This window comes from Hyperolius riggenbachi, chromosome 6 (assembly GCF_040937935.1).
Source record: "Hyperolius riggenbachi isolate aHypRig1 chromosome 6, aHypRig1.pri, whole genome shotgun sequence".
NCBI classification, from domain to species: domain Eukaryota; kingdom Metazoa; phylum Chordata; class Amphibia; order Anura; family Hyperoliidae; genus Hyperolius; species Hyperolius riggenbachi.
The window spans coordinates 50587168-50613168 of record NC_090651.1 but is presented as its reverse complement, the minus strand read 5'-3'; the positions used below and the strand labels follow the sequence as shown (position 1 = coordinate 50613168).

The window sequence follows — 26001 nt, the reverse complement described above, 5'->3', positions numbered from 1 at the left end:
GAGTGGGAATAATGCACAACAGTGCACAGGAAGAAGCCCTGGTAACCAACACCTCTGTCATTCCATAAGTCTTTCCTAACCACATGATACTGTCAGCAGTGTGACAGCCACAGTTAAAGGGACTCCGAGAAGTGCAGAAACTATGGAAAGATGCATATCATTTTAAAGCCCTCTTTCTCCTCTTTCCAATGATATATAAACCGTCGCCCTACGCCTTTTAGTTTTTGCTATTTTCGCGATTGAAATTGCAGTGGCCGCGATTTCAATCGCGAAAATAGAGAAAACTAAAAGGTGTAGGGCGACGATTTAGGTGTCACCAGAAAGAGAGCTTTAAAATGATATCCATCTTTCCATAGTTACTTGTATTACACAGGACAACACTTTCCCCAGTGTCAGCAGCTCCATTCAGCAGAATGGAGCTGCTGACTTTAGGAAAGTGTCGTCCTGTGTAATGCAATGTAACTATGGAAAGATGGATATCATTTTAAAGCTGTCTTTCTCCTCTTTCTGGCGACACCTAAATCGTCGACCTACACCTTTTAGTTTTCTCTATTTTCGCGATTGAAATAGCGGCCGCGGCAATTTCAATCGCAAAAATAGCGAAAACTAAAAGGCGTAGGGTGGCGGTTTATATATCATTGGAAAGAGAGCTTTAAAATGATATGCATCTTTCCATAGTTTGTGCACTGCTCGGAGTCCCTTTAAAGAGACACTGAAGCAAAAATAAAATTATGATATAATGAATTGGTTGTGTAGTACGGATAATTATTAGAACATTAGTAGCAAAGAAAATATTTTCATATTTTTATTTTCAGTTATATAGTGCTTTTTATAACATTACATCATTCTCTAATATTTGCAGTTTACACACTACTCAGCATTCTAAATGATTTTACAGAGCAGGCCAGTGAACTATTGACCTGTCCTCTGGAGAGAAAAAGAAAATATAGTGACTGACAATTGAAATAACAAGCTTCAGAAGACAGAGCTCTCTGCGACTTTGAAAGTTGTGGAGCTCAATGGCTCTTTTGCATAGATAACAACTGAAGTTTCTTAACTCTTCCTGTACTGGAAACAATATTAAGACTTCTGTGTCTGCTCCTAATGTTTTATTTCTTAGCTGTACTACACATACGAATCATATTTTTTTTTCCGTTTCAGTGTCTCTTTAAAGGATACCTGTAGCAACAGGGGAAAAATAGATAACGTTATAAACTCACCTAAGACAAGGCAAGGCTCTGGATCCCTGGAGTCTTTATGGTCCTCACTGCCTCCCCTCATTCCACCACTGGGCTCCCTGTTCCAGTATCAACTTTAAAATCAAAGAAGTTCTTGGGAACCTCTCTCTCTCTCTCTCTCTACTTCTTGATCCCTTACTTGCTCTCTCGTTCTCCTAGGCCTTTTCTCTCCCATCTCTCTTCTCATCTCCTCTCGCTACCACCTTGATTTATCTCTTATATAGTGCAAACCTCCATGGCATTTTCTCCTTTCTCCGGACGACACGCCTTGTCCCAGGCTGGCTTCCCTTCCCTTTCCCAATCAATACAGTCCATGCTCCAGATAGCTGGTTACAATCCTCTGGAGCACATTCAAGCTCTCAGTTAGCTACCTACCTCCCTTCCCTCCCCTACCCTCTGTTTTGTTCACTTCCCCTTGTTTCTGTTCCATGGTTTTACAGTTGTGAACAGTAACTTATGCATAAATCCTGGACTTCTATATCTGATACTAGTCCAGGTTGATGAAAATTTGCCACCACGTTGCTCGTTCAGCTCAGCTCTTTCTTAATTGCTAATAGTCAGGCTCTTATACAATGTTACCTGTTTCTGAATTATGCTTCTGCCTATATACCATGTTTTGTTACCCTTTCTTGTAATAAAAAAGAAAACTTAATAACATTTTTGAAACACAAATAAGTTTTTGGAGCTCAGACTACTTTCGAAGACGTGCTGCTCCATTCTGCACACGCACAAGCAGGGTCTTGTGCATGCGCAGTACAGAGCCGCCTGTCTTGGGTAGTAATTAGAGACCAGTGTACTTCTGAGGTGACCTGAAGCCAGTGGGAGATTTGAACAGGGGCGCGGCAGGGGAACGAAGAGACCGAGAAGCCTCTGAGGGATCCAAAGTCTTCTCTCTACTTAGGCGAGTATGTAACTTTGTCACACAACGGTCACCACATTATAAAAGGACGCCGATGTAAGCCACTTTCATTGTAGCAAACGCCAAGGAAATAGCGTGGAACAGCATTACTTGTATCAAAAATTCTGCTGGCCACTTTTGACACAAATCACCATGCTTACTGCATGCATCCAAAATAAAAGACAATAGGGCATGAACTAATAATACATTACTTGTAAAATAATGGTGGCAGAAAGAACTAATGGCTCAGGGTAAGGAACAGTAACTCTAGTGGATCTTCTGATCACCACTTTAGGGTGATTACTCTACAGCAGGGGTCTCAAACTCGCGGCCCGCGGGCTATTTGCGGCCCTCGATACAATATTTTGTGGCCCTCGCTTGCAAAAGCTTCCTTATAGTTCGCTTCAGTGCTCCCAAGTAATCCGCCGCATCCCCGCCGCTAAACGAGGGCTGCAGAGCCCCCAAATCTCCCGGGGGGCAATCCGCCGACATTTCCTGGAAGGGGCAGAGCTTTCAGCTTCAGCTCTGCCCCTCCAGACGTCAATCGCCACATGGATCGCCGCCTCTCCCCGCCCCTCTCTGTGAAGGAAGCGTGAGAGGGGCGGGCAGAGGCGGCGATGCGCCGCGATTGTGAAATTCCTTATGCGGCCCAGTCTCATCCTGACTTTGCGTCCTGCGGCCCTCAGGTAAATTGAGTTTGAGACTCCTGCTCTACAGCATACATGTCAAACTCTGGCCCACAAGACAAATCTTGTCCTCAGAGCCATTCAATTTGGCCCTCAAGTGGTTTTCTTCCCACTTTGTATTATGTTTGGCTCACATTCTAGACCACCTGGGAAGCTATATTGGAGGTGAAGCCCTAGATCACTAGGGAAGCCATATGGGGAAATGGAAGGAAAGCACTAAACACTAGGGAACTGTATGAGTGAGGACCATGTAGTGAGGACCACCAGACACCAGGGAAGTGAATAGGGGTTGGGGGGGGAGGGGCCATTAGACACCAGGGAACTTTATAAGGGAGTAAAAGGTGGCAAGTAGACATTAAGGTTGGCCCCGCGACTAGGTCCCAGAGTACAATTTCGGGGCCACTTTGTATTTGAGTTTGACACCCCTACTCTACAGGAATTTAATACTTTCAAAATGGATGGGGTTTGCTAGAGAGGTGAGCGCAGTTAAGATTACGATACAAGGATGGGTTTTGATGAATTGAAAAAGTAAACTGTTTGGATAAACGGTACAATGAATGTATTGTGTGTATTACATGTTACAAGAAAACTTTGTAAACAGAAAAGCCAGTGATGGAGTTTAGATTTAAAGAGGAACTCCAGTGAAAATAATGTAATAAGAAAAAGGTTCTTAATTTTTACAATAATTATGTATAAATGATTTAGTCAGTGTTTGCTCATTGTAAAATCTTTCATCTCCCTGATTTACATTCTGACATTTATCACATGGTGACATTTTTACTGCTGGCAGGTGATGTCACTGGAAGGAGATGCTGCATGCATTTTTAACAGTTGGAAACAGCTGTTATTTCCCCAATGCGACAAGGCTCCCACAGTGTGATGTCAGTACCTCAGTGCTGTGAGGCGCTGACATCACACTGTGGGAGGGGTTTCACCACAATATCAGCCATACAGAGCCCCCTGATGATCCGTTTGTGAAAAGGAATAGATTTCTCATGTAAAAGGGGGCATCAGCTACTGATTAGGGTGAAGTTCAATTCTTGGTTACGGTTTCTTTTTAAGCTTATAAAAGAATCCCTGACCTTTGTCATGTGGGAATAAACAAGTCCGGTGCAACCAACACTTGAAGAAGAAGCCAGTATTTTATCAGTCAGACACCAAATAATGCTTGCAGAGGAACAACTAATGTGTGTCTTAGGATTACAATCTGCTCTTAGTCATAATCGTAAGTACCTATTCAGTAAGGAGACCTTGGGCAAGACTCCTTAAAACTGCTACTGCCTACTGAGTGTGCCCTAGTGGCTGCAGCTCTGGCGCTTTGAGTCTGTCAGGAGAAAAGCACGATTTAAATGTTCTGCGACTTGGCTTGATATGGTCACAGGATCTGGTGAGTATGTTTTTGATTAGGGGTGTGGTGATGACGGCCGCGATAAGTGGGAGGGACATATACAAGAGAGATTTGTAGTGCAGATTTTTCTGGTCTTGTTTTCAAAATGCTGATGGCCAAGGAACAAATCCTTTCTTCTATTTTTTTTTTTATATAAAAAGTGTCCATCAAGATTTTAAAATGGAGAATAGAGAAGCGCTGATCTGAATCTCACATTTATAAATAGGCCCTGAGTGTGTAATGAAGTGCAGGAAGCAGAGTTTACCTTGGGGGAGCCTCAGTCAGCTGATTTTTGCTGAAATTTATCACTGTTACAGGGCAGCTCCCTACAGCATTAAACACTTCATCAGGAATGGTGGCAGCTTGTTTGTCACTAAAAGAAAAGAAACAGGCAACATTCATCATTTGTATTATGTGGAGTGTACAGTTGGCCCACAAACAATTGTACCTCTGCATCGTTTTAACTTCAAAAGAATAAAAGGTTTCAATAAAGCCACCTTTTGAGCCCCCCCCCCCCTCCCCTCCCTCAATATGCATATAGGACCTACAGCATAAGGCCTCTTGCACACTGCATGCATTTCAGATTCCGATTCCGCTTTTTAATCTGTTTTTACATCCGATTCAGATTTTTAATCTTAACTGCATGCTGCGTTTTTTGATCCGTTTTTCTGTTAAATGTATTCAAGGAAAATCAGAAACGGAATCGGAATCGGAAAACGGATTTGCAGTGTGCAGGGAGCCTTAAACCTGTATAACTACTGAGTTATCTGCATCTTACTGATGATCTGTAGCAGGCTGAGATAGAGTGAAAAGAAGCTAGAAGACTAATATCCTGATCTGTGTGAAGTATGAGTGTTCTGAGGACTTTGCACTGTAACAGGATGATGACAGAGTACAGTAACTCCGATGTCGTTCTGCGCAAGGTACAATGAGAAGGCCATACCTATACTCTAAAGTCTTCAGTGTAGCGATGGCATGTGTATTCACCAGGGAGTCACTAGGCAGGGTCATAGCTGTGGCCACCGGCGCAGCCGGTTCTCCGCTCTTTGAATCTGTCAAATAAAGATGACGAATTATAATGTAATCAAATAATCATAGACAAAAACTGTTAAAGGAAACCTGAAGTGACATGTGCATGTTGGAAGAGAATGTAACGCATTACTGCATGTAATGTACTGCATTACGCTCTACTCATCCTGCTGCAAGACCTTACACATGTTATTCTGCTTACCTCAGTAAAGAGAATACACCCCATAATGAGATAAAAGGGTGCATAGTACCATTCCTACATATAACTTTCTTATGTGCCTTTTTCTCACTGTAAGGGTTAAGAATCAAGAGCCCTATATGTTTTTCTGTAGTCCGAACAGCCTAAAGGACAACTAAAGGTACAGTATGGAGGCTGCCATATGTATTTCCGTTTAAACAATACCAGTTGCCTGGCTATCCTGCTGATCCTCTGCCTCAAAAAGTTTTAGCCATAGACCCTGAACAAGCATGCAGCAGATCAGGTGTTTGACATTATTGTCAAATCTAATAAGATTAGCTGCACGCTTGTTTCTGGTGATTCAGACACAACTGCAGCCAAAAAGAACAACAGGATAGACAGGCAATATGGCAGCTTCCATCTACTTCTCACTTCAATTGTCCTTTAACTCTTACTGATAACTAAATTTGAGGTAAAAAGAAAAAAAAAAGAAAAAAAAAAAAAAACAACAACAAAACCTCCTGTGTTACTCAGAAAAATACTTCGGAGTACAGGGAACAAATAAAAAGCTCCATAGTTTAAGATTTTTCTGTATGGAAGCTGAATGAAAAATCAGTGTGGTGTCACTCACCCGAGGCAGTCAAAAACTAAAACTAAAAATTCTTTTTCTAAAAGATTATCCACAGCGTTATAACTTTTATGGGGGAAAAAATCATTATGATTTGGGTAAAACTAAAAAAAGAAAAAAAAAAAGTTTTAACTTGGTTTCACTTTCCAGGAAGCACTAAATGGTTAAGCCTCAGTGTTTACTGTATGGGGAGACAGACCCTGCAAAGCTCCTGCGGTCTATTCGCAGCTGCTAATAAAGATAATGGCACACTTAATTTACACACATTTCATATAGATAAAACATATATTTAAAGTGAACCTGAGATGGCAGCATACGGGGAATTTATACTTACCTGGGGTTTCCTCCAGCCTCATAAGGTGTGGGGGTGCCCGTCTCCACCTTCTTCGTCGCCTCCGTTCTCTTGTAATAGCTCCCAGTAATCCAGCCAGCCACTCTCTTATGCATATGTGCAGCCTGGATGCGCAGACACACCCTCCATCATGCATTCTGCACCTGCACAGTAATACTGCGCAAGCACAGAACGTTCCCGCTCACAGGAGCATGGCTGGGTCACGAAGGCGCAGAATCATGTGATTGGTCTTTGGCTGGCCAGATTACCGAGGAGCTATTACAAGAAAATGGAGGGGACGAAGGTCCTCATGAGGCTGGAGGAAGCCCCAAGGTAAGTACCCCCCAGAGGCACTTTTCTTTATTACAGGTTTTCTTTAAGACAAGCACACTAGATTTTCGGCAGAGGAGGCCCCAGCCAAGAACCCTTTAATATGTGGCTTTATATCTAACCATTGCAGATCTGGTTCTAAATAACAATATCTCAAGCGGGGAGATTTACATTAACCACTTTCCCCACCACTACAGTATATCTACGTCAGCTGTGGCACTCTCCAAGCCACAGCCACGTAGATATACTGACCTGCCTTAAGCCCTTTTGTGCAGGGACAGGTGCGCTTCAGAGCGCACCCCCCGGCACTGTCGGTTGCCTTACTAATTGGCAAAAGGGAACATGTTCCCTTGTAGCCAATTAGTGACCCCCCCGCGGATGAACGATCACCGCTGTAACAAACAGCGTGATCCTTCATCTCCCCCTCCTCCGTGCACAGATGGCTAAAAAAAATGTAAATAAAGCCGCCTCTCTCACCTTACCTCGTTCCAGCGATGAGCCTGCAGCCTGAGCATCCGATCCCAGCTCTGAACTCAGCCGCGTATTGCCGGTGACCCGGGTCCCGGCTTGATGACGTCATCAAGCCGGGACCCGGGTCACCGGCAATACGCGGCTGAGATCAGAGCTGGGATCGGATGCTCGGGCTGCAGGCTCATCGCTGGAACGAGGTAAGGTGAGAGAGGTGGCTTTATTTACATTTTTTTAGCATCTGTGCACGGAGGGGCTGCCTAATGGGGGGGGGGGGGTGTCATACATCTGGCTACCCACACTGGGGGGGGGGGGGGGAGGGGGGGTTTGGGGGTGCAAAAAAACTGCCAGGCATCTGGGTAACTGGGGGGGATGACATCTGACAATGGGGGATCATTTGATTATCTGGGGGAGGGGGTAACCTAATACTGGGGGCACATCTGGCTATAAGTGGTGGGGGGGGCAATTCTGGGGGTACATATGGCTATAAAGGGGGAAATTTTATCCGGGGGACACAACTGCCTATAATGAGGGGTGCCAATCCTGGCGGCGTTACTGTCTCTCTGTACTGGGGGGTGGTAGATACATGGGACACATCTGACTATACCGGGGTGCCGATATTGGGGTCACATCTGGCTAAACTGGGAAGGTTGGGCTGATACTCGGGGCACATCTGACTATATTAGGGGGGACATTAACTGGTGGAATGGTTTTATAAACTGTGGTACTTTTTATTTTTAAACTGGAATTGTTAAAAACTGAGAAATAATGCATTTTTTTAATTTTTGTTCCCTTTTTTCAATTAAAATGCCTAGAAAACAAAATTGTTCTTGGGACTAAATACCCCCCATTGAAAGCCTGGTTTGTCTTGAAAAAAACGATATATAGATCATTTAGGTGTAGTGAGTAGGGATAAAGTTATTGCTGATTGAATAGGGACACCGCTAAAGCGTCAAAACTGCTCTGGTCAATAAGGGGAAAACAAGGTCTGGATGCGAAGTGGTTAACTATTAGTAGAGGACATTGGACATTGCCTCATAAGTTAATCTATTTTTATTTTTTTAAAATTGCATACAACATTGTTTATAGGATTTAAAGAGACACTGAAGTTTTTTTTTTTACCTTATATTCTGATCCTCTTTAGCATTAAAGTCCTCTTCAGCATTAAATTCTAAGCGGATTCACCACATCCCCGCGGCAGAGCGAGGGATTTATGGCCCATAAATAGTCCTGCAAAGTTCCAGGGTTTGCAGATTTTTCTTCCTGGTAGTGGCAGAGATTTGCGCAGTAGCTCTGCCTCCTCTCCAGTCAATCTCCACCCCTCTCAGTCTTCTTTCACTGAGAGTGCAGGGAGAGGCGGAGATTGATTGGATAGGAGGCATAGATACTATGCAAAAATCGTGGAACTTTGCAGGGCTATTTCTGGGCGATAAATGGCGGGAATGTGGCGAATCCGCTTAGAATTTAATGCTGAAGAGGACTGGATAAGAAAATAGGATTAAAAAAAAGAGAGACTTCTGTGTCTCTTTAACTGCACATATATTTATAGGACAACTGATGCCAAGCCTTGGGAATCGGATTTACAGAATAAATAAAGGAACATGAAATTACACACCTGGAACTTGTACTCTATCCCGTAAATACTTCAGTAGCTCCTGAGTGCCTTTCTGAAGAGACAAAAAACAAAGATAAATAAAAATATGCTTTAAAATGTTCCTGATATGCAGATTATTATTTCCTCTCTAACGTTTTAAGAGCAGGAATACCAGATAATCAGTTCTGTTCCACCCCTTCCTGACACACAGATAATCAGCTCTGTCCAGCCCCTGCTTAACACAAGCTCTGTCCAGCCCCTGCTTAACAAACAAATAAATCTGCTCCATTCCACCCCTGCCCAACACAAATAATCAGCTCTGTCCAGCCCCTGCTTAACACACAGATATTCAGCTCTGTCCAGCCCCTGCTTAACACACAGATATTCAGCTCTGTCCAGCCCCTGCTTAACACACAGATATTCAGCTCTGTCCAGCCCCTGCCTAACACACAGATAATAAGCTCCGTCTAGCCCCTGCCTAACACACAGATAATCAGCTCTGTCCAGCCCCTGCCTGACACAAAGATAATCATCTCTGTCCAGCCGCTGCCTAACACACAGATAATCATCTCTGTCCAGCCCCTGCCTAACACACAGATAATAAGCTCTGTCTAGCCCCTGCCTAACACACAGATAATCAGCTCTGTAACACCCCCACCTAACACACAGATAATCTGCTCCATTTCACCTCTGCCCGACACAAATATAATCAGCTCTGTCCCACTCCTGTCCGACACACAGACAATGCACTCCATCTCACCCCTTCCAAACACATAGATAATCTGCTCTGCCCCACCCCTGCTTTGTTCCACCCCTGCCTGACACACAGATAAGCAGCTCCATCCTACTCCTGCATGACACATAAATAGATCAGCTCCACCCCTGCCAAACGCACAGATAGTCAGCTCCGCATGCTCCAATCTGGCACACAGATTATCATCTCTGTTCCACCCCTGCCTGATGCATAGACAAACAGCTCCGCCCCACCCCTGCTTGACACCCAGATAATCAGCTCTGTCCTGTCCCTGCCTGACACAGACCCAGCAGCCAATAAATCACATCAGGAACTCACAGTCAGAAGATCCCTACGGATGCCTCTCAAAGGATTTCCCTCTAGTTGTAAGGATTTTAGGTTGGGAAGATTTCCCAGTGCAGCAGGCAAGCTGAAAATAAGAAAACACAAGGCTTTAAAAAGGCAATGAAGTAGCTTACAGACTCAAACAAAGGCAAACTAGAGCGCCACCCTCAGGAAATACAGGAAAAAGTCTACAGACAGTCCTCTACTTATAAACTAGTTCCATACTGCACCAGAGTACAGCTGTGCCCACAAAGTAACACAAAGCTGCTGGTGCGTGAAGGGGAGCGTGGGCCGGATCTTCTTAGGCAAGTACTTCCTTTTTGACCCAAGCTTCGACTCAGGTTCACTTTAAAAAACGCCCGAGGAGAAAATAAACTAATGAAAGACACAATTGTATCTATCTTTCTTCTCCTAAAAATGATTTTTAAGGTATTCCACAGTTTTATTTTATATTTAAAACTACTTTTCAAGTTTTTACTGTTTTATTGTTTTTGCTCAATGACACATTCATTGAAGTATGCCAGAGCTAAAATCTATGAATTATTGCCCCTTTTTATCTCCTTCCTGCTCTCAGAAGCCATTTTCTGCTAGGAAAGAGTTTTATAGCTGTAATTTCTTATCAGTGAGGGTCACACTGTAGTCTGACCCAGTCCTGACTCAGACAGGAACTGCCACTTACATACCTGATGTTTCAGGCAGAGAAGGAAAAAAAATAACACAGCATAGTTCTTTGTGTACTAAGCACTGTACATACACATGTCTATCTCATGTCACATGTCACCTTGGGTATCCTTTAAAGGGTAAGTGTACTTTTAAAGCATTAGCGCACCAAATCAAAAGCACCACCATTACCTGCTCTCATCTTTTACTACCCACTGGTAACAGGGGTCCTGCACTGCCAATAGACAGCACAGTGTTTATTTCCATACTCTGTCACTGTTCCCTCTGGCACTGCAGATAGAGACGGCCTCACTATTCACTTCATAAAAAACTAAAACTCTATTAACCCTTCGCACTCTCGCATGCAAATGTTCAAACAAATGCATTTACAGATTCATTCATCCAGGCACAACTGTTATCCCTATAGCTAAGTTAAAAGCCGGGGTTTTAGTTCACAGAAGAATGCATTCTTATACTTAGTCACCTATACTGCGCAGAAGTACCCAGGTAAACATAGGTGTCCTAACTCTGGCCCTGTAACATGCATAGTGTAGACATGCAAACACGTTCACTGCATCAAACCTATCAATGGATTAGGAGCACACATCCTGACGTCCTCTCCTGGGACAGATAGTGCATCTTACCAATCGCACAAGGGAGCTAACGTAATGTATCCATGTGCACCATGCACATACACCAGCATAAGCTGTGTGCATGCTGACAAACACATACAGGGGAGGAGGGAGTGCACTGAATTAGACCCTAGCCACAGGGGTCAGTAACGTCCTCTCCTGTCTGTCCCAGGAGAGGACGTCAGGATGTGTGCTCCTAATCCATTGATAGGTTTGATGCAATGAATGTGTTTGCATGTCTGCACTATGCATGTTACAGGGCCAGAGTTAGGACACCTATGTTTACCTGGGTACTTCTGCGCAGTATAGGTGACTAAGCATAAGAATGCATTCTTCTGTGAACTAAGACCCCGGCTTTTAACTTAGCTGTAGGGATAACAGTTGTGCCTGGATGAATGAATCTGTAAATGCATTTGTTTGAACATTTGCATGCGAGAGTGCGAAGGGTTAATAGATTTTTGCTGTTTTCTAGCCACACCCCCTTCAGCACCCCCCTTTCCTTAATAACTTATTTAATGTCATAACTAGAGGCGATGTGCCTGGATATATGTATTTTTTTCACTATTCCCTTCATGTCTGCTGATTAAGGATGTGGAGACAGCTATAATTATTTCCTTTTAAGCAATACCAGTTACCTGGCTGCCCTGCTGATTCTCTGCCTCTAATACATTTAGGGCCCGTTTCCACTTGTGCGGTGCGGAATCGCCGCTGATGAAATCGCATGCGGGTGCAATTCCGCATGCGTATTTTACCGCGATTTTGCATGCTATTTCGCGTAGGTTAGTATTGATGTGATTTTAACCATGTCACTGCCTGTGTGATTTAACATTAGTTCCTATGCGAAATCGCGGTAAAATAATTTCCCTATTAAATACATTAGGGCGATTCGCATAGCGGCATGCGAATTCTGAGGGGTCTTCCGTGCAGATTTCTCCCACACAGAAAAACGCTCAGGATTACTGACAAATGGAAACAGGGCCATCCACTTGTATTGGCTATGCGAATCCGCATGCGGACTCGCAATAGTGGAAGCGGGCCCTTAGCCATAGACCCTGACCAAACATGCAGATTAGATGTTTGACTGAATTTACCGGATGCTTGTTTCAGGTGTGTGAATCAAACACTACTGATGCTTAAAAGATCAGCAGGATGCCAGGCAAGAGGTACTATTTAAGAGGGAACAAATATGACAGCCTCCATATCCCTGTCACTTCTGATGCCCTTTAAAGTGCAGGAGGCAGTACAACAGGGGGCAACAGCAATACAGTAATGAAATAGGCAGAGCAGCAGCAACTGTGATGACAACAGGCACTCCTCAATGTAGCAATGGTCCGATGGGGGCAGGTACCAGTAAGTGAAATAATGGAGGGTGCAATGCCCAGCTGATGTGATTAGCACTTAGGAATTGTTCACACTGAGTGTTTTCGGGTTTTTGAGTGCTGGTGATTTTTAAAATCACCCTAAAAGCGTTTGTGCAATGATTCCCTATGAGACCGTTCACATATGAGCGGTTCGACTGCAATCCTGTACCATTTTCTGAGTGTTTTTTCTCAGCGGAAGGTATAGGGAAAACACAAAGCGCTTTGTATAGCGATGTGAACACAGTCTTAAAGGGAACCTGAGACAGGGGGATTTAAATAAATTATACATACTTGGGGCTTTCTCCAGCCCCCCTCCAGGCTGATCACTCTCTCGCCATCCTGAATCCTCTGCAATTCGGCCCGGAAAGTCTTTGGTCTGGAGCATACGTGACCTGGCCGTGCACCCCCATCACCAGGAGCGTTCTGTGCCTGCCCAGCACTACTGCACAAGTGTAGAAGGCTTCTGTCCACAGGAGCGCGACAGGGGATCCCGCATGGCTGGACTGTGCAGACTCGAATGAAGGACTTTCTGGGCCAAACTGCAGAGGATCCAGGCGTTGCAGGAGGTCGGGAAGGCAGTGATCAGCCTAGAGAGGGCTGGAGAAAGCCGCAGGTATGTACAATTTTGTTTTTTTAAATCCCTCAATCTCAGGAGCATTTTAAAGGACAACTGAAGTGAGAAGAATAAGGCTGCCATGTTTATTTCCTTTTAAAAAATACCAGTTGCCTGGCAGCCCTAGTGGTCTATTAGACTGCAGTAGTGTCTGAAACACACCAGAAACAAGCATGCAGCTAATCTGTCAGATCTGACAACAATGTCGGAAACACCTGATCTGCTGCATGCTTATTCAGGGTCTATGGCTATGTATTAGAGGAAGAGGATTTGCAGGAGAGCCAGGCAACTGGTATTGCTTAAAAGGAAATAAATATGGCAGCCCCCATATCCCGCTCACTTCAGCTGTCCTTTAACAAATACTATTTGGTGTCAGACATGTAAGGACTAATAAGGAAGCTGTATAATAATGCTGCTGTGCTGCCAGGCAGGACGCTCACCCGCTCAGGTCATTGTTGCTGAGATCCAGCCTCTCCAGTCCCTTCAGCACAGCGATTTCATCCGGTAAGCTCTTCAGCTTGTTGTCCCGCAGCTCCAAGATACAGAGAGAGCCGAGGTGTGACAGGTGCTGGGGGCCAAGCGTGCTGATCTGATTGTTCCCCACATGCAACTCCTGGAGAATCAGACACCAGTGTCAGTTATCAACCTTTCCACCTAAACCAACTGAGAAAATAAGAACACACTCTGCAAGCATTACTACAGTTAGCCACTTGAAACAACTGAAAAAAAGGTGTTGTGTGTTGATAGAGAGAGTTCCCCTGCTACCGTAATCCCATTCTAAGACGTGCTGTCTGGATGTCATGCTAATTTTTGAAATATCAAATCAGGCGAAACGATGCAACCAGTAACAATTATATTAAAACAATATTGCCAATACTTATATAGCACTTTTCTCCTGTCGGACTCAAAGCACTTGCGAGGCAGCTATTTAAAGCGCACTCAGTAGCAGTGTTAGGGAGTCTTGCCCAAGAACTCCTTACTGAGTAGGTGCTGACTAAACAGATATTTGAACCCTGGTCTCCTATGTCAGAGGCAGAGCCACCATGTAGTATACTATATAGCCACTGGATATTAAACCAATACTGACACATTCTCGATCTGGTCACATGTTCCCAGTGCTCCTGGTCTTCATTCAAATTATTCCATCCAGGATGAGGCACTGAAAATGCCCACACTTTACTCAATTTTCAGCATCAATAGCTGGCTGTTTTGACCATCGAAACTGGCAGATATCGATACTGCAAAATGGCCACCTGATGAATCGTTTTGATGGTTACTGGCCGAGATCAGGCATGCTGGAAAATCTCAGTCGCAAGGGCACAATCAGGCGTGCAGCGGTAATGGCATTCCATTTCCTGAAGACCACAGGAGCCCCGGCTAATCTCGCACCCCAAGTGTATGTGTACCGCTGGACCCATAGCGAGAGTTGAATGCTGACCCATTACGCCGGCGGGAAACCTTGCCTCCTGTGTCCGCATTTTGCATTGCCACCGCGAACACCTGCACCACGTGCCAACGCTGCATATAGCAATATGCCAAACACAAGGAATTGCACCAGGCAGGTGGCGGCGGCATTAGGACAATTTCCAATAGTTTTCATGATGAAATCTATTGGAAATCTGTGTTGAATGTATGAGCAGGCAATAGTGGCTTCTCTGATCAGATGCAATCAGATAACTGGTGAGACCTATGCTTCCTGTGCAAACTGCTGTGTGATCATTGCATGCAAATCCTTGTATAGTGAGCACTCTGCAGTCTGATCTAGCTTAGACACTGTCAGTGCTCGCTTGCCGAAGGATTCCGGCAGGGAACACACTAGGCAGAAACGCTAGCGTTGCAGAAAACGCTGCGAAAACGCACACAATGCAAGTCAATGGGCTGCATCTAAAAACGGATATACTTGCGTTTTGCAATGTGCGTTTCTAGAAACGATGGTGATGCAGAGGCGTTTTGCATGCGTTGTTACATGCTTTTAAAAACAACAACAAGTTTGATGTATTTCCGCTTCCTATTGACTTCCTAGTGATTTGCATAAAATGCAAACAAAAAAATGCATGCAAAACGCATATGCGTTTTGTATATGCAAACCGCAAACACATTACCAGCCTCAAGAAAAAATTATTCCCAATTAGTGACTGAATTAGGATACTTCATGTGCTTGAGTGTGACAATTTGACATTTCTGACATACTGTAGTAGTGCAGTGCAATATTACGTCAGGGCCTCACTTTGAGTAACTTGCAGTTGGGTAGCTCTGGCAAGAAGGTCAGCTTGTTCTGTCTCAGGTAGAGTTGCTCTAAAGACTCCATGCCGGCCAGAGAGGGGGGGACATCTTCCAGCAGATTTGAAGTGCAGTCCAGCTGGCGGAGACCTGAAAGTTTTCCACAGTTATACAAAACATTAATCTCCAATATAGTCAATAACAGTGAAACAGCACTAAGCATTGTACCTCATATACTCGCGTATAAGCCTAATTTTTCAGCACAAAAAATGTGCTTAAAAGTTACCCCCTCTGCTTATAAGCGAGTCAGTGGAGCAGGTTTTGTTACTGGCAAAGGAGCGTAAGTATTGTGCACTTATGATCCTGCTCTTGCCAGCTAGCTACCTGCTGTGTCTGTGCCCCCCATCCTCTGCAAGATGGTGTGCAGAGTGCGCTGGTGTCCCCTGGCTTGTGGAGCGGAGCGTGCAAGCAATAGGTCAGCGGTGCAATGATCGTGGATTCTTCTTGTGCGTCAATTCGCTGTCTCATATCTATGACGCCATCTAGTGGTATCTTAAGACACAGCTGTATCATCCTTGGGGCACATCTGGCTATGGGGAGGGGGGCTGACTTGTACTGGGGGCACATCTGGCTACTTTGGAGGGGGCTATGCTGGGGAGGGGGGTTTGTAAACGAGTCACTTTTTCCATGTTTCTGAGGAATAAGTGGGAACCTCGGCTTATACAAGGGTCAGCTTATTTGTGAGTATATACAGTACTTCACTTCTGAGCACAGTGAACGGCGTTAGGACCACTACCAGTCATTTACTGCCCTCCGTCTTCCCATCTGCAAAAATTACCCCCATGTTATACCCAGAGTAGGGAAGAGTAGATTTCCCTCTAATTTTTTTGCTGCTAGGCCTCATTTCCTTTCATGCAGTACCAGCAAACATCAGCTTACTTTCCTATCCCTGACAGGAAGGAGGGGGGGGGGGGCTGTTCAGCTGGGCTGTGGAGTCTGAGAAATTTTTGGGTACCTGGAGTCGGAGGTTTCATGAACTGAGGAGTCGCATGATTTTTGTTCCAACTCCACAGCCCTGGTAAGTATTAAACTAAGGCAGTGGTTCACAACCTTTTTAAAGTTGTGACACATCACACCGAACGCTCAGATCTCCGTGACACATCACATATGTATAGGTAGTATAGCTGCCCCAGTATAGGTAGTATAGCTGCCCCAGTATGGGTAGTATAGCTGCCCCAGTATGGGTAGTATAGCTGCCCCAGTATGGGTAGTATAGCTGCCCCAGTATAGGTAGAATAGCTGCCCCAGTATAGGTAGAATAGCTGTCCCAGTATAGGTAGTATAGTAGCCCCAGTATAGGTAGTATAGTAGCCCCAGTATAGGTAGTATAGTTGCCCCAGTATAGGTAGTATAGTTGCCCCAGTATAGGTAGTATAGTTGCCCCAGTATAGGTAGTATAGTTGCCCCAGTATAGGTAGTATAGTTGCCCCAGTATAGGTAGTATAGTTGCCCCAGTATAGGTAGTATAGTTGCCCCAGTATAGGTAGTATAGTTGCCCCAGTATAGGTAGTATAGTTGCCCCAGTATAGGTAGTATAGTTGCCCCAGTATGGGTAGTATAGTTGCCCCAGTATGGGTAGTATAGTTGCCCCAGTATGGGTAGTATAGATGCCCCAGTATGGGTAGTATAGATGCCCCAGTATGGGTAGTATAGATGCCCCAGTATAGGTAGCATAACTGCCCCAGTATGGGTAGTATAGTTCCCCAGTATAGGTAGTATAGTTGCCCCAGTATAGGTAGTATAGTTGCCCCAGTATAGGTAGTATAGTTGCCCCAGTATAGGTAGTATAGTTGCCCCAGTATAGGTAGTATAGTTGCCCCAGTATAGGTAGTATAGTTGCCCCAGTATGGGTAGTATAGTTGCCCCAGTATGGGTAGTATAGTTGCCCCAGTATGGGTAGTATAGATGCCCCAGTATGGGTAGTATAGATGCCCCAGTATGGGTAGTATAGATGCCCCAGTATAGGTAGCATAACTGCCCCAGTATGGGTAGTATAGTTCCCCAGTATAGGTAGTATTGCTGCCCCAGTATAGGTAGTATAGCTGCCCCAGAATGGGTAATATAGCTGCCCCAGTATGGGTAGTATAGCTGCCCCAGTATGGGTAGTATAGCTGCCCCAGTATGGGTAGTATAGCTGCCCCAGTATGGGTAGTATAGCTGCCCCAGTATGGGTAGTATAGCTGCCCCAGTATGGGTAGTATAGCTGCCCCAGTATGGGTAGTATAGCTGCCCCAGTATGGGTAGTATAGCTGCCCCAGTATGGGTAGTATAGCTGCCCCAGTATGGGTAGTATAGCTGCCCCAGTATGGGTAGTATAGCTGCCCCAGTATGGGTAGTATAGCTGCCCCAGTATGGGTAGTATAGCTGCCCCAGTATGGGTAGTATAGCTGCCCCAGTATGGGTAGTATAGCTGCCCCAGTATGGGTAGTATAGCTGCCCCAGTATGGGTAGTATAGCTGCCCCAGTATGGGTAGTATAGCTGCCCCAGTATGGGTAGTATAGCTGCCCCAGTATGGGTAGTATAGCTGCCCCAGTATGGGTAGTATAGCTGCCCCAGTATGGGTAGTATAGCTGCCCCAGTATGGGTAGTATAGCTGCCCCAGTATGGGTAGTATAGCTGCCCCAGTATGGGTAGTATAGCTGCCCCAGTATGGGTAGTATAGCTGCCCCAGTATGGGTAGTATAGCTGCCCCAGTAAGGGTAGTATAGCTGCCCCAGTACGGGTAGTATAGCTGCCCCAGTACGGGTAGTATAGCTGCCCCAGTACGGGTAGTATAGCTGCCCCAGTACGGGTAGTATAGCTGCCCCAGTACGGGTAGTATAGCTGCCCCAGTATGGGTAGTATAGCTGCCCCAGTATGGGTAGTATAGCTGCCCCAGTATGGGTAGTATAGCTGCCCCAGTATGGGTAGTATAGCTGCCCCAGTAATGGTGGTATAGCTGCCCCAGTAATGGTGGTATAGCTGCCCCAGTAATGGTAGTATAGCTGCCCCAGTAATGGTAGTATAGCTGCCCCAGTAATGGCAGTATAGCTGCCCCAGTATGGGTAGTATAGCTGCCCCAGTATGGGTTGTATAGCTGCCCCAGTATGGGTAGTATAGCTGCCCCAGTATGGGTAGTATAGCTGCCCCAGTATGGGTAGTATAGCTGCCCCAGTATGGGTAGTATAGCTGCCCCAGTAATGGTAGTATAGCTGCCCCAGTAATGGTAGTATAGCTGCCCCAGTAATGGTAGTATAGCTGCCCCAGTAATGGTAGTATAGCTGCCCCAGTATAGGTAGTATAGTTGCCCCAGTATAGGTAGTATAGTTGCCCCAGTATAGGTAGTATAGTTGCCCCAGTATAGGTAGTATAGTTGCCCCAGTATAGGTAGTATAGTTGCCCCAGTATGGGTAGTATAGTTGCCCCAGTATGGGTAGTATAGTTGCCCCAGTATGGGTAGTATAGTTGCCCCAGTATGGGTAGTATAGATGCCCCAGTATGGGTAGTATAGATGCCCCAGTATGGGTAGTATAGATGCCCCAGTATAGGTAGCATAACTGCCCCAGTATGGGTAGTATAGTTCCCCAGTATAGGTAGTATTGCTGCCCCAGTATAGGTAGTATAGCTGCCCCAGAATGGGTAATATAGCTGCCCCAGTATGGGTAGTACAGCTGCCCCAGTATGGCTAGTACAGCTGCCCCAGTATGGGTAGTATAGCTGCCCCAGTATGGGTAGTATAGATGCCCCAGTATGGGTAGTATAGCTGCCCCAGAATGGGTAGTATAGCTGCCCCAGTATGGGTAGTATAGCTGCCCCAGTATGGGTAGTATAGCTGCCCCAGTATGGGTAGTATAGCTGCCCCAGTAAGGGTAGTATAGCTGCCCCAGTACGGGTAGTATAGCTGCCCCAGTACGGGTAGTATAGCTGCCCCAGTACGGGTAGTATAGCTGCCCCAGTACGGGTAGTATAGCTGCCCCAGTACGGGTAGTATAGCTGCCCCAGTACGGGTAGTATAGCTGCCCCAGTACGGGTAGTATAGCTGCCCCAGTACGGGTAGTATAGCTGCCCCAGTACGGGTAGTATAGCTGCCCCAGTACGGGTAGTATAGCTGCCCCAGTACGGGTAGTATAGCTGCCCCAGTATGGGTAGTACACCTGCCCCAGTATAGGTAGTATAGCTGCCCCAGTGTGGGTAGTATAGCTGCCCCAGTGTGGGTAGTATAGCTGCCCCAGTAAGGGTAGTATAGCTGCCCCAGTACGGGTAGTATAGCTGCCCCAGTACGGGTAGTATAGCTGCCCCAGTACGGGTAGTATAGCTGCCCCAGTACGGGTAGTATAGCTGCCCCAGTACGGGTAGTATAGCTGCCCCAGTACGGGTAGTATAGCTGCCCCAGTACGGGTAGTATAGCTGCCCCAGTACGGGTAGTATAGCTGCCCCAGTACGGGTAGTATAGCTGCCCCAGTACGGGTAGTACAGCTGCCCCAGTACGGGTAGTACAGCTGCCCCAGTACGGGTAGTACAGCCGCCCCAGTACGGGTAGTACAGCCGCCCCAGTATGGCTAGTACAGCTGCCCCAGTATGGGTAGTATAGCTGCCCCAGTATGGGTAGTATAGCTGCCCCAGTGTGGGTAGTATAGCTGCCCCAGTATAGGTAGTTTAGATGCCGCAGTAATGGTAGTACAGCTGCCCCAGTATGGGTAGTATAGCTGCCCCAGTATGGGTAGTATAGCTGCCGCAGTAATGGTAGTACAGCTGCCCCAGTATAGGCAGTTTAGATGCCGCAGTAATGGTAGTACAGCTGCCCCAGTATGGGTAGTATAGCTGCCCCAGTATGGGTAGTATAGCTGCCCCAGTATAGTTAAGGCAGTTAGGTGGCAAGCCTGCTTCTCCCTCCGTTCCTGCGGCCGCCGATTGTTTTTCCCTCTGAGCTGGCGGCCGCTTCCTCTATGCAGGTATCCGGCAGCCCCCTCTTCTCTGTAACAGGCTCTTCCCTCCCTGCTTATCCCCGCCTCCTCTCTGTCCGTAGTTAGATAGCTACAAGAAAATGGCCGCCAATGTCATCGGCGGCCATTTTCTTGTAGTGCTAGTCTAATTACAAACGGAGCAGAGGCTAGGAAATGCAGGGAGAGACAGAGCGGGACAGCGAGCGGCGACACATACCCGATGCTGCCGCGACACATGAATGTGTTGCGGCACACGGGTTGGGAACCAGTGAACTAAGGAGTCAGAGGCGAAGAAGCAGAGCAATATGGGGTACCTGGACACAGAGGTTTCATAAGCTTAGGCGTCAGATGATTTTTGTACCAGCTCCTCAGCCCTGCTGCTCAGGAGCCCCCCATTTGTATGGAGGCCTCCATTTTCTATGTCCCTGTGCTGCAAACCCACAGGTTACCCCAGTGATGTCCTATGCTCCTGGCAGCCGCGATGCATGCCGGAAGATAGACAGGTATGCTTTAACTGTACTGCTGTTATTGTAAGCGGAATTGTTGATAATATGCACTGTCAGGTTGTTGGAGATTTTTCTCCTTTTGTTTGTTTGTTCTCTTGTATAAAACAATAAACAGCTTACAAGGGGTGAAGGTCCCAGAGACAGGAACAGAGGGAAATATCCCCGGTGGAGACACATAAACAACCTGACAGGAGATATAACTCTACATCCACTCTGTGAAAAAAAAAAAAATTGGTGATGGGACTGTGATCACTAATTCAGGACAAACATTTCAATTAATCTAGATATAGAGGGCAGAGGTGCAAGTAATATTATAAACTGCAGTATACACTAATAAAAGTGATACACAGAACCTCTCCGGGAAACATGATTAGGGCCCTACACATATAGATTCCTGCCCAATATTCCCAAACAATCAATTCGTCTCTGATCAAAATCGATTCAGAGAGGAATCAATTCCTACCACAGACTGCAGAACGGTTTTCAATAAATGGCATCAGGGGAGGATGTTACGTCTTTGCTGTGCGCCCTGATCATCAGGAGGTTCATCTACCCAAGGACTCAGCTGTGGAGACTTGCCGGGGAGGCTGAGGGGTGGCCAATACCCCTGCTGCACAGACGGGCCCTGTAGGCCGCATCATCTGGTGAGTCGTTACACTTTGGGGGGAGATGCCTGTGTGTCTATTAACCCTGGATGTCATTTAAAACACATCTGTACAATCAGCAGAGACTATAAGGGGTGTCTCCACTGTACATTGTAGGACTGGACTATTTGAGCGCTTATCTGCCTTTTGCTTGATTTAACTTTTTCTACGGATTGCGCTCCACCTTAATATTATTTTTTGGTGTACTGTTTGGTCATACCTGTCTTATAATCTTTCAATTGTAAAGCGCTTATATACCTGTGTACTTGGTTTTCAATAAAGTCCAGCAAGGAATCTATTGAAAAACTGATCCAACCGCAGCGCTTCACTGCTTAAAGTAGTGAAACGCTATGTGCCGCCAATCGACCTCCACTCCTGCCCCGCCCACATTGACCTAAATTTGCTATCAAGTCCCAGCAATACAGCCGGTTTTAAAGAGACACTGAAGCGGAAAAAAAAAATGATATAATGAATTGGTTGTGTAGTACGGATATTTACTAGAACATTAGTAGCAAAGAAAATATTCTCATTTTTTATTTTCAGTTATATAGTGTTTTTTATAACATTGCGTCATTCTCTAATATTTGCAGTTTACACACTACTCAGCATTCTAAATAATTTTACAGAACAGGCCAGTGAACTATCGACCTGTCCTCTGGCAGAGAAAAAGAAAATACAGTGACTGACAGTTGAGATAACAAGCTTCAGAAGACAGAGCTCTCTGCGACTTTGAAAGTCATGGAGCTCAACGGCTTTTTTGCATAGATAACAACTGGAGTTTCTTAACTCTTCCTGTACTGGAAACAATATTAAAAACTTATGTCTCTGCTCCTAATGTTTTGTTTCTTAGCTGTACTACACATACAAAATCATATCATAATATTTTTTTCGCTTCTGTGTCTAAGGCCGGTTTCAAACTGCTAACCAGCGTTAGTGTTGGTGTGTGAAGCGAGGGTCGCATCGCACCGCCAAAAACAGCCTTCTGAGATTTCCGCGTTTATCCCTGTCTTGCAGTAGGCCAAGCAGGAAGTGAGTCTCTAGCGCTCACTTCCTGTGGCCGAAAAGACGAATTGCGTGGAAGTGTATTGAAAAAATACGTTTCCATGCATGTGCGCTGCATGGCTACTGCGCATATATTACTTGACCGGTAATGTAGGTATGCGCTAACGCCACTTCTGTTGCATCACCTAGGTATGAAAGGCCCCGTAAAACTTCATTGGCATAGCGTTGGCCTGCGGTAAAAACCGGCCAACGCAACGCCACAGTGTGAAAAGGGCCTTAGGTCAATATTGATCAGAAACAGATCAATCTAACGTTTTGGTGGCATCGATTCCCAGCAGATTCTATAAGAGTGATCAAATCTGCCGAGCGTTGAATGAGAAGAATCAATGTATGTATGGCCAGTCTTGGTAGTAGAAAAAAACAAAGTCAAACATTAATTGGGGAGCGCAAGAAGATATAGAGGTATCTGACACCCTTATCAGGGGAGCCGCTTTCCATATGAAAAGACATAAAGACAGAAAAGACTATGGAGAGCGTCTGCTAGCAAATATCACAAACGTTTATTGAATCAAAATGCAGTCACATAAAACGTTTGAGAAAGCCTGGAGGAGGGCCGGGCGAAACTAGTCATGTGACACCCGGCCTGCAGGTCACTGAAGTTCATACACTGGCTTGCTGCCACGCTGCACAAGGAGTTGATTTGTTACAGCTTGTCTCCCGAAGGGAGAAACTCCATGTATGTTGCACAGCTTGTTGAATCTATGGGGCGCCCCGGAGGCTATCTACACTGATGGTGGAGGACATCCAAGCAGTCAGCTGAACCCAGCGGTGGTGAGAGCCTGCCTGGGCAAGTGCATTCATTGTTAGCCTTGTATGGCTGAGGGGTGCATAATCTGTCATTGGAACTGTGCCTACACCTTGAACTGTGTACTACTAAAGCTGCCCTAACTGAAAAGCAATAGCTTGTAATTGAATTGAGGGGGATGCCTGGTGAGCGGTGTAATCGCACCTTACATCTTTCATAGACTATAAACAGTCTTCAAGTGGACAGTGTCAGTATATTGAGTCAGCTTTACAGTGTGGCAGATTAAGAATCACAGAGGATGTATGTTGCAGCATCTGGGCTGTGGATTTGAAGCATTTATTAACTCAAGTCAGATTTGTATTGTGGAGTACCCACTAAGTCTGTCAAGATAAGTTGAGTATGATTGCTTTGCTGTTATGTGTGGTTCAGTGTGTATGGTCAGCTGACATCTAGCTATACACAGCCGTGTATTTTAGTGGGGGGATAAGGGAGTTTTATACGACTGCATTTTGATTCAATAAACGTCTGTGATATTTGCTAGCAGACGGTCCATAGTCTTTTCTATCTAGTAGAAAAAAAACAGACAGGAAATAGAAAATCTCACACTTCATGCGGCTGATCTCTGGCGGGAGGACTTTCAGTTTGTTGTTGGATAAGTTGAGCCGGGAGAGGTGAGAGAGGGTGGCAAGGCCACCAGACACGCTCCGCAGGCAGTTATTAGAGAGGTCCTGAAAAAAAGTGGGAGGGTGTTATTACTCTGCAATTGTATTTTGCTATTTATACTTTATATTGCTTTATACACCTTAATATAAACCAAGATTTCCCGAGCTACAAATGAGGCTAATATCAATATTAACCCCCTTGCACTCACAAACTATATACCCTCATGACATACATATTAAAAAGCAAAGTAACTATTTATGTATTTTTTTCTTAAATGCTGTCACTTTCCTTTATTATTTTGGTATTTATGTGGGAGGAACAAGGGGCAGAAGGGGTTAATATGGGGGAGGGGGGGTCTATGCTGTAATGTATTTCAATGTAGTTTTTCTTTTTTTCTCCCACTATTTGGTGCTACACACTTAAAGGGAACCTAAACTGAGAGGGATATGGATGTTTTCCTTTTAAACAATATCAGTTGCCTTGCAGTTCTGGTGATTTATTTGGCTGCAGTAGTGGCTGAATCACAGACCTGAAACAAGCATGCAGCTAATCAAGTCTGACTTCAGTCAGAGCACTTGATCTGCATGCTTGTTCAGGGGCTGTGGCTAAAAGTATTAGAGAAACAGGATCAGCAGGAGAGTCAGGTATTATTTTAAAAGGAAAAATTCATATCCTCAGTTTCGATTCCCTTTAATCCTGTGTTTACAGGTTTAAGTGTGTAGTTTGTGTTTCTGTTACTATACTTTTAACTTTCGTTTTAATAGACGAACAGGGCTCCTGATTGGAGCCATGTTTATTCATTCACAGGCATTTTGATTGGCTTTGGGAACACATATTCCCATCCCCCAATCCCTGCCACAGAAGTCCTGCTGTGAACAAGCAGCAAGCGCGTGGGTGAAGAACAGAGGTTCAAACTGGATACATATATACATCCAGTTTGTATTAAGGAGTTAAAGGACTTACGATGTAAGTCCTTTACGCATGACTAACTACACTGCTAGCCAGCCGCGCCCCCTCAGCAGAGAATACAAGCACTGAGCGAGCGAGGACGTCACCTGGTTACAGCAAATAATAGTGATTTTGATTAAATTTACCTACTCTGCCAAATTGCTGTAAACAAACCCTGTAACCAGGTGACATCCTCGCTCGCTCAGCGCTTGTATTCTCTGCTGAGGGGGGCGCGACTGGCTGGCAGCGTAGTTAGTCATGTGGGCTGTTATGTGGGGCCGCCCACATGACGTATAACAGAGCGCACGGAGTGAGGGCGGCCACGGGCAGGGCTGCAATCCTGCACAGCTCCGGCTATTCGAGCTGCGCAGGAGGTAGATTTTTAAAGCAGCGATTCTGATAAGGCGACCCTGGGGCTTTTGTAATGAGGTAAATACCTTTTTTTATGCAATTCACATCGTAAGTCCTTTAAGAATGAAAACCAGAACATGGCTGAACCACTCCTACAGCAGAGAGAAGGCATCAAGGTGGCCCCAGAGGAAATAAGGACACAGGTAAGTATAAATATTCCCTTTAATCCCGTCTCAGGTACACTTTAAAAATCTGTCACATGATCAGATAGCTCACATGCTTCTTTCATTACTTTTCTAGGTGAGCATCTTGCTGATATATGCCCTACTGATGCATGGGACAAGTGATCAACTTATTACACAGAACTCACCAACTCATCAAGGGCACCCAGCTGTCCAATCATGTCTGGCACCTCCTCTAGTTGGTTTTGTTGAAGAAACAGGGTCTTGAGGTTCTGTAGCTGTGCCAGTTCTTCAGGAAGAGCCTTCAGTTTATTGTGACTTGTTATCAGAGCAGGAGACACAAACCATCAATATTACAAAAGACCCACAAGAAATATAAATTAAAACGTTAAAGACAACAGGTTTTAGTAGAAACTGGTTAAGAAGCTTTAAAGGAATAATGTAGGGGGGGTGGGGGGGAAAATTAGTTGAACTTACCCGGGGTTTCTAATGGCCCCCCACAGGCATCCTGTGCCCGCGCAGCCACTCACCGATGCTCCAGCCCCGCCTCCGGTTCACTTCTGGAATTTCAGACTTTAAAGTCTGA

At 45.4% G+C, this 26001-nt stretch overlaps 1 protein-coding gene across 2 annotated transcripts in view; it reads right to left on the bottom strand.

The window, feature by feature from the left end:
* LRRC40 (leucine rich repeat containing 40) overlaps positions 1-26001 on the bottom strand; it is a 49821-nt gene that overhangs the window by 15982 nt on the left and 7838 nt on the right. For both annotated transcript variants that reach the window (XM_068239235.1, XM_068239234.1), the window contains exons 4-11: positions 25604-25733; positions 23876-23999; positions 15339-15481; positions 13552-13724; positions 9840-9930; positions 8789-8840; positions 5153-5261; positions 4475-4582 (exon numbers count right to left, since the gene is read on the bottom strand). In XM_068239235.1, coding sequence (XP_068095336.1) covers positions 4475-4582; positions 5153-5261; positions 8789-8840; positions 9840-9930; positions 13552-13724; positions 15339-15481; positions 23876-23999; positions 25604-25733 — 930 coding nt within the window. The remainder of the gene's footprint in view (positions 1-4474; positions 4583-5152; positions 5262-8788; positions 8841-9839; positions 9931-13551; positions 13725-15338; positions 15482-23875; positions 24000-25603; positions 25734-26001) is intronic.